Below are 14,276 nucleotides of genomic sequence, written 5' to 3'. Positions count from 1 at the left end.
ATTTATTCATTACAACACAACTGACCAAAACGTTCTTCAACGTTCAAATGTTTTTGTACCTAAGCCAAGCGACGATGACTAACAACTGTAAGAACTGAATATTTGACATTTTGAAGTGACACTTGAGAAGATATACGATCAGCTTCAGCGTTATCTGATCTAATATCTTTTTAAAGCCATACGTGTCCAACAAAGTGACACGGCCTCAGTTACATTACGTTTGTTGCACTAGCTTGAAATTATTCAGAATGAAGCCGTTTAATGTGAGGAAATCATTGTGACATTATTACACAGTAAAATGACCTTATGTCAACTTAAGAGGCAGGGTTATGAAGTTTCGGTCATCATGATGTAGGGATGAGAAAATAAAATGTTTGTCATAAAAATATAGAGATTGACATGTTTAACGGTGACTCAAATTCTCAATTTGGTTTTGATTACATTGTTTCATAGTCATTGATTTCAGGTGTTTTACGTTGAATAGCGTTTGAGGATTTAAAGCAGCTATAGTTGATTTATTTTATGGTTACTTTTTTGGGGGCAGCGGAACAAACTGAAAATACAACACTGTCATGTTATTATGACTTCATGAAGATAATATGGTGAACATGTAAGCAAATGCACCCAGCAGACACGGAGCAACATTATCGTGTTTCTGGCCACCGGACCAATGTGAGTCCAATATTCACTTTCTTTTAGTTCTGTTTTAGTCTCTAGTCTTTCATTTTCTTTTTTGTTTGTTGTTTGGTGCTGTGAAAGTAGATTGGGCCTACAGTTGGCTTTTAGAGTTTTCTTCATGGAAACTTTTGGAAACGAGGTTGATGTTTAATTACACTAATTAAATAGTTCTCAAAGTATGGGGCGCAGTGGCATGTCAGGTGGGGCGTGTGACCGGGCAGAAAATGTGATGTGGAACTGATGTGCTGAGGTCTATTTCGAAGCGAAACATGAACAAATTGTTTCACAATAGCAGTGGTGTTTATTCAGACAGACAGTCTGTACCTTTACAGAATTGACAGGGGCGAAAAGAAAAACAAGTAACGCTTCCGAGTCGAAGACAACATGCTCAGCTGATGATAAACAAAAGAAAATATGAGGAAGCCTATCTTATTCTTGGTTTCACAGTGAATTCAGTGGGAGATGAGGAGGCACCAGCATATAAATATGTCCAGAAAAACTGGAAACCCTTAACACCCCAGTCACGCCAATAAAACAAAGGTAGTTTGATAAAGTTTAGGTGGAAGTTGGGGTTTCTATTTGCATTAAAAAATATATATTCCTCTATAGGGAACAGAAACAGTTTGAGAACCACTGCACTAAACCGACAGTTAAGCAGCAGGCCGTAAAAATAAAACAATGATCAGAAATATTTTAAAACATTCTGAGGAGCTGAGGAGAAATGCAGGAAATGCTCTTCTTACGTTATATGAAGTCATTTGATCTGCCGGTCATTATTGCAGCACTTTCCTCCTCTTACACATAAAAAGTTGAATTCGTAATAAAACACAATTCTCACTTCAATACACTCAAACACAGCTTTCTGGTATGACCTGGAGCTTTTGGCGGCTAATGTTAGCTAATATAAGCTAATTTTAAGTACATATTGCTCTATAACACACATTATTTTACTTTATTGCTCTTCTCTACTTGTGTTACTGTTACGATAGCCAACAGCCAGAGGTCAGATAGTCACATGACATGAAATTTGTTGACGTTAGACGTTAGATTTTTACACCAATGACTCGTGACTTTACTTGTACTTGAGCCTTTTGACTTATTACTTAAACTTGATACCTTCGCCCAAAGCACAAAGATTTCAAAAACTATCCGGTAGTCAACAAAAAGAAATTGCAGTATTCAAAACGTGGGGGTTGAAATTGGTGAAAAGTTTCATGACTTGGTCCCACCTCTGCTAGCTTTAGCATAATACCATAATTGTCACTTGTTCACGCTGTCAAGTACAAGTTATACAGTCTGGCTTTAAATACTGTGTTTGAAGAAACTTCACTAGATTAAACCTCCATAAAATGATATGATCAAATGAGATTTTCAGTATGAAAAAGAATGACAAGCATCTGCTGTACTGAAATGTACCTGCGTCACTACTGTCCAAAGTTTTCAGAGGAATGTTCAACATCTGCTAGCCTCCATTCCTTTTCATATAATTCTCGCTGGGGACAGGGCAGTGATCACAGGAGGTGCTGTTAGCGCTGCTGTCCCAAAGGAAGAATGCAAACACCAGAGAAGCTCTTCCAAGAATTCCCAGTTGAGGATCTTTCTGGAATGTCCTAACGAGGTTTCTCCGCTGTGTTTACAGTTCCAGCCCGATGGCAACCCTGCAATCTGCCCTGCCAGCGTATCATTATCTGGCCTCCTCTCGGGGCTCAGAGAGAGTTAGAGGAGTTCTCTTCTCCCTAAGCAGAGGTTTACATGTTTGTCTTCCTCTTGCTGTTCAGAGCAATATGGTGAGCTCTGAAGACAGAGGCGACCACAGACAGTGACTTCATGAGTTTTAATAAATTGCTGTCCAATTAGTGAGATGTCTAGACAAATAGCTAGATGCTGGGGAGCCGCTGTCATGTCACATTAATCTTTCACGTCGTGGTTACTCAGTCTCTTAGTTCTTGTCTGTGTGGTGAAAAAGAAAAGGCATTTATTCATTGTAAAGACAAGAAAAGGGATTATTGTTTTTGACTTGTGCCTCATGTTAGGTTGTAGATTGAGCATCGCTCAAACCAGGAAGGCAAACTTACCCTGACATTTTACTAAAAGTGGAAACTTCATGTCAGGAGGGAGAAGAGGCTAAATGTTTCTTGGCAGAATGAGAAAAGCATGTGACACAGCTGTGTTGGTGGTGTTGTGGTGTGTGTGTGTGTGTGTGTGTGTGTGTGTGTGTGTGTGTGTGTATGTGTGTGTGTGTGTGTGTGTGTGTGTGTGTGTGTGTGTGTGTGTGTGTGTGTGTGTGTGTGTGTGTGTGTGTATGTGTGTGTGTGTGTGTGAGAGAGAGAGAGAGAGAGCGTTGGCAGTGTGTTCACCCCTCGCTCACAGTATGCTCTGATGTACTTCAGTGAGATCAGAAACGCAAATAAGAACTCAGACCTTATTGACTTCAGACCTTTCTTATGTAACGCAGGAATGTTGGACCTGGACCATCTCACCAGATCCAAACATTGCAAAGGAAAGGGTTTACATTTTAAAATATGTTATGTTATCTCTTCTATAAAGCAGGTACACTTTAAAATGTATTGTAATCAAAGAAACTTTCAATAAAGGTAACGTTTTTGTTTTATTTAGATTCCCTTAGAGGTGTTGATAAAAAAAAGTACTCAGATCCTTAACTTAAAGTAAAATGACCAATTACACAATACAGAAATACTCCATTACAAGTATAAAAAAAACCTACAAAAGTATTATGTACAAAATATACAAAAGTTAAAGTATTCACTTTGACAGCTTAATACAGTATTGGATAGTTTAATGTAAAACAATGCATTATATTTTATGAATGGATAATATTGTCTGCAATATAAGTATAGCTGTTAGATAAATGAATGGTGGTTCTTAGTATTTCTGTTTACAGGTGTTGGAAAATACTACTGCATAGGATTTTTAAAAGTATTTATTTATTAAGCCTTCTGTGACGCCAGAGGCAGCACTGAGACAAAACAATGACTCAAAAGCCTGTATCTTACAAAAGATAGCTCAATATTATCTCCTCTTTAAGTAATCAATAAAGCAACTCAACACCTAACCAGCAAGTGGCTTAGATATCGCTTTCCATCGATGTCTTTTGAGAGCAATACAAGTCCTATATTCTCTGTATGAGGGGGCAATAGAAATACACCCTCAGGTGACTGCTTTGTAGAATAATATGTGAAAAAAAACAGGTTTCCACAGGCGGGGTTTTACATTTCACATACTTGAACACAATCTGTGCAATATGTTTGTTACATTTGTAACCTTTGAATATTCAAACTAGCATAATTGCATGAATAAACACAAATAACAGTTTAGTTGTACTGGAAACAACTTCCAAAGTTTCTTTCAGTGCCATGTGCTCGTATTACTAAGTGGTTTAGAGAAGTAACACTTTCTGCTCTGAAACCTGTGCCAAGACAATGGAGGGCCTCTCGTTTCCTGCCCACAACAATAGTATGAACAAAAAGAGTAAGGTCCTGACTGGAAGTGCAGGCTTCACCTCTCTAGAAACCCTCAGACCATCGGATGCTCAGCAGGAACACAAACTGGACGGCTGCCCACACTTATGAAGTGCCAAAAAATGTGAAGGATGGGTGCCCAAAGCGTGGGAATTTCACCTATTACAGTTTTCCAAAGGATTCCAGGCCTGTGACCAACAGAGTCGTAACAGGATGTGTGTATGTGTATGTTTGAGGAATTTGACCTTCACACTGATACAGAAAAGTGGGTGTTTATATGCGTCTTACTAATATTATTTTAACGCTCGGTTTCTCACTTTCCAAACATGAAACTGTCATCTGAGAAACACTCAGTCCCCCAAAATAAATACTAAAATATTTATTCATCAGACTGATGAAACAGTGAGAAATGTTAAGAGATTAAGACTAAGCATGTGTTGTGTTTTTTAGTACCAATTACCACATTCAAAATCAGTTTTTTCAAGTCTTTAAAGGAGTAGTTTGTCACTTTGGCAAATTTTCCATTTTTACTTGTTAATTTGTGGGCTTTAGAGGAGCTGTAGGAGGGTTCTGTTACCATTGGACAGAGTCAGGCTCGCTGTTTCCCCGTTTCCAGTCTTATGCTAAGATAAGCAAACCGGCTGCTGGCTTCATGTTTATTCAACTCTTGGCAAGAAAGTGAGAGGGCATATTTCCCAAAATGTCAAACTATTTCTTCAAAACAGCATCAGGTGAACTAGATAGCCGAGGTTTTACGCAACGCATTACTAATACTCTTGATAGTTTTTGCGACATGTCTGTCCTTATTAGACATCATAAGGAATGCAGTGTGGCGAGAAATAAGATATGCAAGATAAGAGAGAAGATGTGTTGCAACAGCAGTAAGCAAGAATCAGTCCTACAACAAAGTACAATACATACTTTGGAGTAAAACCAAATGTCTATGTGATTATACACAAGATATTTTGGACTCAGACTTCTAAATGCTAGATGTGTGATAACTGTGTAAATGGATAAAGTGACCATTGAATGTTTTGTTTTTGAATTTGTTTTCATAAGATCAGCGAGAAGCGCCAGTGCACAGGATGTTTTTTTGCAGAAAAAGAGTCATGCAGCAGGTATAAGATCTTTTACTTTAATAACATTTGCAATACAAGAACGGCAAAATACTCCATTGCAAGTTAAAGTCCTGCATTTATAATTATACTTTAATAGAAGTACAAAGGAATAAGGAGAGAAATGTTCCAAAGTAAAAGTACTTCTGCAAAGACAACAGAGTGTTGCTATTGTTATTACTGATGCATCAATATGTTTACAGCATTTTAAGTCTGAAAATCCAATAATTCTCACTGAAATGTAATAAAGTAAAACACAAAGGAACATTCAGTGGACATTCTCAAGTACAGCAGAGTCCAAGCATCTCAAAAGGTCACTTATGTGAAGAACTTGAGTACCTTTTATATCTTTCCAGCACTGGTCTGAGTAAAGATAATCTACATTAAAACAGTACATGACCCGTAAAATGTATTTATGTTTGAAATAGTCATGACTAATTCATTTTGGTTCTCAATAAGCACAAATGTTGTTTTGTGAAAGAAAATACTTCCTCTTATCACATTGTGATGGTTTCTTCAGTTCAGTAAAGTACTGCAGAATAAATGACGTTTCACTACATCAAACACAGATGGATGCCACCTAGTGGTGAGAAGGTGTTTGCCTCTTTTTCCTTCTGAAAAGAGAGGGAGTTTTTCCATGTGGTCTCTCATGTGGTATGCAACTAGATCCAGGAGAAAGCTGCATGATGGTAAAGCAGGAGTCATCAGTAAATGCAGTTATGCAAATGATACCCCTCATTATGACTGCAATTTGGATTGTGGCAGTGCTAACTTTGACACCACCTTATGTCAGATGTATTATTCTCAGTGCATTAAATATTTTTAAATCATTCTCCTTCGTATCTTATAATCGAAGAAAATGGTTATCTCTCTGTCAGTGATGTTGCTTTTCCTGCAGGGACACAAGAGCCCTCAAGTATGCAGGAAGTTTCATGAGCCATTTAGAAAGTGGATTCATAAACAAACAAACAGAAGAACGCACGCATGCATGCATTCACGCACGCACGCATGCACGCACGCACGCACACTCCTCTGTTTTGGGCCTGTAGGAGCTGAGAGCCATGGCAACCAAATACAGAGGGGAGAAAAATCTCCCTGGCCGGTCTCCATCCCTCTGGCAGTCATGCTAAAACTCTTGAATCCCATGACAAAAACAACATTCCACATCTAAGTGATAGTCTTCAAGGAATTCCTGTTAAACAGAGGCATTTCTCAGCTTGCATACCTCATCGTATTGAAACCATCTGGTGTAACGTGTGAATGTGAATTCATCTGCAGATCCACACAGCGAGAGCGACATTTATATGTCTTTGTGCACACATGTGGAAGTTTGCATTGTCTGTTTTATTTGCCCTGATGAGACACTGATGTCCACTGACATTAGTGTGCTACAGCCTGGGTCCTGATCTCAAACTGTTAACCAGTGAGTATATTAACTCCTCCAACACTGCTTTCCTCAAGATAAACACTTTCACACACACACACACACACACGCGTGAAAACAGCTAAGACACAAGAAAAATACATAAATGATTCACTGGTTTTCCAGGGTGACAGAAGTAGAATAATGGCAGTTTGTTAGGTCAAGTTGGCAAAAGTTATCAAGAGATGTTCACGGCTCACTGCCAGCCCTCCCACATCAGTGCTGACCCCATGTCCTACACAGTTAGTCATGTTGTGATGCTGCACAAAGCAGGAGGAGAATTTGGATGTCTTGTAGAATAGGATGGGGTGAAGACAAGGATCGTCAGAAAAACCTAAAGTTGCTCCAACTTCACAATGTGCAAGAATTACAGCAATGCTGGATTACCACCCGGGTAAAGCAGGCAACCCCAGTGCCACATAAAGGTCAGGTTCACTGCATGCAAAGTTAGTTTTAGTCATTTGATTAATGGAAAACTTAAGTACAATATTAATTAAAGCATGTCCTGCATAATTAGCAAATATTTTCTGTAGAGGGCTCATAAAAGTGCTCTAGTTTTATTCTTGTTTTACTTATTTCAGTTCATACATAGATCACATGGTGCAAATACAATTCTGTTTAGTAAAAGTTTTATGCTGGTTGCACTGAACTTAATGGGAGCAGTCACAGTCATCTGAGCACATTCTTTACAATCTGTACTTTGAAAATATGTTTTTACATTTAAAATATGAAAACAAGTTAAAATATTAAAACAAATAATACCATGTAATGAGCTATGTTCATGTAATCATTGTTACTGTGCAGTATAACTTCAAACTGTGAGAGCTCATACATGAGTGCAGGTCATCTCTCTGTCACTGGAAGCATCCCGGGGAGTCTGGAAGAGGCCGAGAGATGTTGTGGAAAGCCCACTGCAAGATACTGTCAATGGATCCCTGCTGAGATAGAAAGACAGAAACACACACAGCAGGATCAATCGCTGAACAACAGACTGAGTCCTGGTGACATCAAGTGTAAAACATGTATGACACAGTATGATGTCAGTGACAACGATGATATCACACGGCAACAATCTTTACCAGATTATTACTGCTGTTATCGGATTATATCATGTTATGTTTAGTTTTAGGTCACTCTGGCAGCACATACACATTTCCTCGATGTAGATTTGAGTGGAGTCAACTGAAGAGTGCAACCGGGAAACAAAATTAAATATTTCCTGGATCTGATCATCTTAAATTTGTAAATGTGTTAGAGCAGGGGTGTCAAACATGCGGCCCAGGGGAGGACTTTGCAAAGTGTAAAGATTAGTTGTTTTGATCATAAAGTAAAATACTGTTCCAGTTACCCGTGACAAAATGTTTTGTGCCTTTGTAGAGACACTGTGATCTGTAAGTTGTAACGCACATGTGTAAATGATTAACTAATATTATTGTTGAAATTGTACTTTTTGTTCTTAAGAAATTTCAGGTTGTTCATAATGTTTTGTAAAAAGATAAAATGTGAACATCTTCAGAATGTACTTTTTTGCACTAAACGAAGGGAGAATTTTGTGTGTTGTGGTTATTTATAGGTTATTATGCTCTGATTTTACTGGTCCGGCCCACTTGAGATCAAATTGTGCTGCATGTGGCCCCTGAACTAAAATGAGTTTGACACCCCTGTGTTAGAGTTATGTATTTGAACAACAACTTTGAAAATGAAAATAAGGATGTGGTGATTATGAGATCCTAGAATGATCTTAATCAGTCTGCTTCTTATAATCATACATTTCCATCTTATTAAGAGTTGATAACATATTGAATATTGATAACAAAAGAGATCTCTTGGTATTATTAGGAAAAAATGTAATGATTAACCATGCCTTCCTGCATGCCACACCGTGAAAACTCATAACTGTGTTCAATTTAGTGCAGCCATCTTGTGTCCATGGCTATATTCATACATCACGTTTACATCTGTGTCACCGACATGTATCCGAACCTCACTCACGTCTCCCAGGAGGGAATCCAGTTCATCTTTATGGAGGACGGGCTCAGGGACGGAGGAGCTGTGATCATAAACTCCTGGGACGAGCTGGACACACACACACACACACACACACACACACACACACACACACACACACACACACACACACACACACACACACAGAAGAGATTACATTCCATCATATTCATTTTATGAAGGTTTATATATCATCTGTACACACACATGTGCAGACACCTGTAAGACTCTGGATGATTCAGCCTCCTTCCCTGCAGAGCTGCCCCAGGGCCGGGAGCAGGACGAGCAGATGGATCTCTCTCTAGCAAACACAAGCACATTGTGAGTCAGTATGGATGTGTGGTGTATGTTACTGTTAATCGATATGTGACTTCCAACGCTACAGAGGAAGAGGTTCTCGCACAGAAGCACTGAGAAAAACAGTAAAATAAGTACACAAGATCCTCACCTGGATTTACAATGGTTTTATTTGTAATTTGTATCTCTCTGGTAGTATTTAGTAAAATCATAGATCTTCATTTACACATGGACGGATTAATGAAATGACCTGCTGGGCCAGAGCCTCTGTTTGAAGTTACTGATAACAATTCTTATGGGAAAGTCACAAAGAGGCACAAAATGTCCAAAAGGAGACGCAAAACTACCAGAGAGACGCAAAATGACCAAAAACAAAATACAAAAAGACTACAAAGAGATACAAAACTACCACAGAGATGCACAACTACCACAAAGAGAAGCAAAAAGACCACAAAGATGTCTCTGTGGCTCTTGTTCTTACTTGTAGGAAGGGTGGGGGCCCTTTACATGTCTGTGCCCAGGGGCCCATTGTCTGATAATCTGTCTATGAGTATACATTATACGGTACACCCTGCTGCAGCTGTCCATTCACGATCCATTAGTCAACATTAGTGAGATAATGATCATACGCCTAATGCACATTGTTGATCAATACGAATACAAACAGGAACCCACGGGAAGGTCTTTGGCAGTAGGGACGTATGTACACACTGATGCATCGAACACATTGATGCTGAGATTAGGATTTGTCAATCTTGTGGGAGGTATGCAGGTCTCATTATAAGTCTACACCAGATAACAAAGTGATATAAAAAGTGAGCAGTGGATGTCTTACTTGGAGAAGTGACAGTGTACGTGGAAGTGCTGAAAACACTGGAGGCAGTGAGTCAGGTCTCCTCCTTGTAGGTGACAAACACCGCACACCTCCCTCACACTGAGCAGCTCTCCATCTGAACACTGGACACACATTTTATGCATTTTTGTTTTTTCAAGTAGTAGTGACACAAAATGACAAAATTCACAAAAGGGAGTAAAAACAAAGTTATCGTTCAACAAGTGAAACAAAAGCAAAACATCATCAAGTCTTTACCTGGTTTCTGCCACTGAGCTCATTCATAGAAGCTGTGACACTGGTGAGAGACGAGGGTGACAGCGAGGAGAAGAAGGAAACGTCTATGATGGAGTTACTGGAGCTCGTATTTGTAGGCTGCGGATGGGCAATGAGTGACTGTGATGTCAAATATTATGACCTTGATCAGTACTAGAAAATACAGAGCAATTTCCATCACCCTTGTAACTCATTAAGTCGTAAATCAATCATCATTATTTATTATTATTATTAAAATACATATTCCTTTCCTTTCCACACTTACTTGTAAAGGTAGTTGGGCATTCTCTGTTTTTACACTGCCACAGCACCATTCACACCGCCAAGTGCCACTGCAGATTAAAATGTAATGTGACATTAAAACCTTTCAGAGCAAGAGCTGACAAAACAACACACATCGGTGCCAATGTATTGGAAATAAATATAAAATGTTCACCATGGTATAGATGAAAGTGGAGGGTCCAGGCAGGTCAGATGAAAAGCTCGAGGACATCCATCACAACAAATCAGCTCCCCTCCGTCCTTACACACTGCACACTCATCCTCGTTGAATTGAACCTGCACACTCAGAGATTCAGAACATTTAAGACACAAAAGCAAGTACACACACGTTTAAAAGGTAAGACAGGTGACTGTGAATGAGTGGATGCTGAGAGGATCTTCTACCATGCCTTCCGTTGTCTCCCCCTTGTGGTGAAACGTGTTCTTAACAGCGATGGACTTGGATGCTCCATTCACCTCCTCTGACTGACCACAGGAGTAAAACTCCCCACCAACTTGTACACAGTTTCTGGCACTTCCTGTTGAATGACAAATCATTTTTAGAAATGGCAATAGCACCATGCACCGCACCCTCAAACATCAATACTGCTTACATGAACACATCAGTACTTAAGTTCAAATACACGTCATCTATATATCTTGTCTATATTTGCATATTTATCATTATCATATTATCAGTATCATTACGTTCATATTGTGATACTCGGATTAGGTTACTGACAACATTTTTAACAGGTAATTAGAAACTCTATCACATTATTAAAGTAACCCTCACAAGCTTGTTAGGCAGGTTGCTTACCATCAGAGCCAAACATCTGTTTGATATGGCTCTTCTCTGTGGCTTCATGGCTGACTGGCAGCTCAGTGAAGGAGGAAGACAGACTGACTGGTCTCTGGACTGAAGATGACACCGCCTGAACATCTGTGGCAGAACAAGGGTTTTAGTATTATAAAATCTTTATCTATCTATCTTTTTTGTTACATTGTAGAATGATTGATTTGTAATTACTATTTCCAGATGCTGGCTGTGGGGCTGCAGCTTCACTCTTCACTCTGTACAGCCTCACTTTACCCCCTGGAGAAAACATACATTTTTATCATCATCAGGAGCTTTGTTAGAGAACAGAGTCAGAAGAGATGTATTATGGGAAATAACCTGGTCCATTGCTCGTCTTGGCATGATACTGTGGATGCAGATTGTGTGAGTTTTTCTTTCTGTCCTCGTGGCTCCTCTTCTTGATGTGAGGTGTTTTGTGGCCTCCAGAGGATCTATTCTCACCTCTGGAAACTGGAGCATCTCGTTCTGTCAACAAAATGTCAGCAAATGATAAATAATAAAGACTCAACTGTACCGAAAGTACAGGGAGGATAGATAAGAAGAAGTAACTTCCAACCACATGTCTTAACTCTAAACTGTTTAAAATAACAGAATAAGGTTTTATTAGATTTTATTTATGATACATTTGGCTGAAAAATCTCTTAAATAAGAGATTACATCCAGAGGTATAAGGACAATGAACTCATCTGAAACTAAATGTTTGGTAAGTCCTAGAATATTAATTGAAATACTAATATCAAGTTGAAATGATTAAACACACATACTATGAACTATAACATGACAAATATTATTTTGGTGACACTTGAACTTTACACACTCGAGTGCAGGTTGGTGAGCAGCGTCTGCAGCTTTGGGTAGCTGTCCAGGTTGTAGACTTTGGACAAGTTGCTCCAGAAAGCCTGGATGGTGGATCTGCTCTGCTCCAGGACCCAGGACAGGAGGGAGTACATGGCCTTGTGGATCCCTTCTCTGCCCTCCTTCTCCAGAGTGTCCTATGAAAACAACTGAATCTGTCATAATCCAAGTAGGTGTTCCAGGATTATAATCAAATATAAATTACTTTGTAGACCTCAGAGGCATAATGACATTAAATAGTCCTACTTATCATTTAGTCATTACATTGCCTCAGCAAGTGTTCAGTGTTTGATGGTTACACAAATTGCAAATGCTTGTAATCAAAATGGGAAAACTGCTGACATTTCCGATCAAAATGAAAATACTAATTTAGATTTCCTCATTTTTGTTCTTACCTTCAGTAGTTGGTCAGTGATGATGTTTTTGTCTACCAAACCGTAGACGAGAGGGAAAGGGTCATCTACAGCCATAGCAATATCTGTCCGCAGCTCCCTCAGCAGAGAGCGAAGGTTTGTGTCCCGAACCGCTTCCACTCTGGACATGATCCGCTTTGTGTGTAAACGAGAACCAAAGTGATCCGAGATCATACAAGAGGTACTTTGGATGGAAGAGGTGTGTCCTTTTCAGGGAATAATTTATTGCACAGGTGCATCGTTTCCTGCTGATATTTGTTGAATTAATTTTCTCTTAGGGCTGCCTCTAACAATTACTCTCATTATCGATTCATCTGCTAATCATTTTTTACATTAATCAAATAGTCGTTTGGTCTATTAATGTAATAAATAGATATGAAACATGTCCATCCCAGGTTCTCAAAGTCCAAAGTGATATCTTTAAATGTTGTGTTTTGTCAGTCCGAAACCCAAAGATATTTAGTTTAATGTGATATAAAACAGAAAAGCCTGAAAACAGCATAACTTGCCATTTTCTGCAGAAGAAATGGCTCAAACAATTAATCAATTATAAAAAAAGTTGCCGATTATTTTTCTGTCAATCAACAAAACCTTGCAGTTCTAGTGTATATACATTACCATGCATATGAACAACACTGATGCCACTCACTGAGTTTTTCAGAAAGTCCACATTGAAGGTTTTACCCTTGAGGAAATCCAACCAAGGACATGTGTCCACTAACAGCAACAACTGTCTCTGTCCGCTTGTTGACCCTCATGGGGATAGAACGACAGGCTGTCCATCCAGGGGAATACCTGTCCTCTTATATTAAGAGGACTGAGTGTAATGGACTTGAAAATGTCACAGTGACAGTTTCCTTCTTAAAAGGTTCTTTCCACCACAACTTCCCCATAACTATCAGCTTTTCAGACACTGACTCACGCTGGGAGCTCAGAATTAGTGCAATAACTATGACTATATGCAGGAGAAAATGAACACTGTAAACAATTAACTGATTGACAGATTGATTATATGGTTGCTTAATTGTTACGCTCTCAGTCCATTTTTCTCAGTTGCTGTCAGTTGACTAAAAAAAACAGTGTTGCCAAATTGGGTAGTTTTCCACCCAGTTGAGAACTTTTTATTTAATTTTGTTGGTGCAAATTGATTTGAGCAGGTTGGGATAATTTGGGCTACTTTTGGTACCATTTTCCACGTAAAGTTCGGCCATATTCCAATAAAGCGGCCTCATTTGAGTAGTATGATTGTAACAAAGTACACCCATTTATTAGTAAGCGTTATCAGATCAGGGTTTGGGAACCTTTTTCATGTCAAGGGCCTTTTCTTTTTTTTTACAACATCCTTCGAGGGTGATACTAATTATTGAACTCATAACCTCAAGAAAGACACAGCCCATTCATTTCACTTTTCTTATATGCTGTGCAAAAAAGCAACTTTTTTTATCCATGTATCTTTCTGTTTTATCAGAAAACAATCCTTTATTAGTCACACAACGGGGAAATGTATCTTGTCAAAAATAGTCAGCAAAATAACATGTGGTGGAACAGTCTGTTCTTGGTGTGGTGGTCTACCGATCTATCTGTCCATGTTGTTATGTTACGCTCTGCAGAGAGCTGCTTGTTGGGCCAAACTCCACTCGTCATTCAGCTCGTGCAGATTGACATGTTTCGTGTTTCACCGCAAGCGCGTCCGCACAAACTAGGCACACTGGTTTTTTGACATGACGTGACCACGTGATGACACGTTCCGCTCGTGTTGTGTTCAAGGACCCTGACCTTGG

General features: G+C 39.1%; 1 protein-coding gene across 5 annotated transcripts; it reads right to left on the bottom strand.

Moving 5' to 3' along the window:
• Positions 1–5,281: 5,281 nt before the first annotated feature.
• On the bottom strand, positions 5,282–12,894 carry aire (autoimmune regulator). Of its 5 annotated transcripts, XM_029452763.1 has the most exons (13): positions 12,478–12,894; positions 12,045–12,219; positions 11,546–11,692; positions 11,399–11,464; positions 11,189–11,311; positions 10,774–10,907; positions 10,544–10,665; positions 10,373–10,439; positions 10,090–10,227; positions 9,835–9,956; positions 8,922–9,003; positions 8,688–8,771; positions 5,282–7,630 (listed from the first exon to the last, which is right to left on the bottom strand). In XM_029452763.1, exons 1-13 carry the CDS (start codon positions 12,667–12,669, stop codon positions 7,550–7,552), a joined length of 1,533 nt encoding a protein of 510 aa, XP_029308623.1. In that variant the 5' UTR covers positions 12,670–12,894; the 3' UTR covers positions 5,282–7,549. The 5 variants fall into 5 exon arrangements, with proteins under 5 accessions (XP_029308623.1, XP_029308619.1, XP_029308620.1 ...); XM_029452759.1 differs by lacking the exon at positions 12,478–12,894 and having other exon boundaries at positions 5,282–7,633; positions 8,679–8,771; positions 12,045–12,277; XM_029452760.1 differs by lacking the exon at positions 12,478–12,894 and having other exon boundaries at positions 8,679–8,771; positions 12,045–12,277.
• Between the last annotated feature and the right edge of the window lie 1,382 nt (positions 12,895–14,276).

The sequence above is a fragment of the Cottoperca gobio genome, chromosome 17 (assembly GCF_900634415.1).
Source record: "Cottoperca gobio chromosome 17, fCotGob3.1, whole genome shotgun sequence".
NCBI classification, from domain to species: Eukaryota; Metazoa; Chordata; class Actinopteri; order Perciformes; family Bovichtidae; genus Cottoperca; species Cottoperca gobio.
The sequence above is the reverse complement of the archived record's forward strand: the minus strand, read 5'-3'. Positions and strand labels throughout refer to the sequence as shown.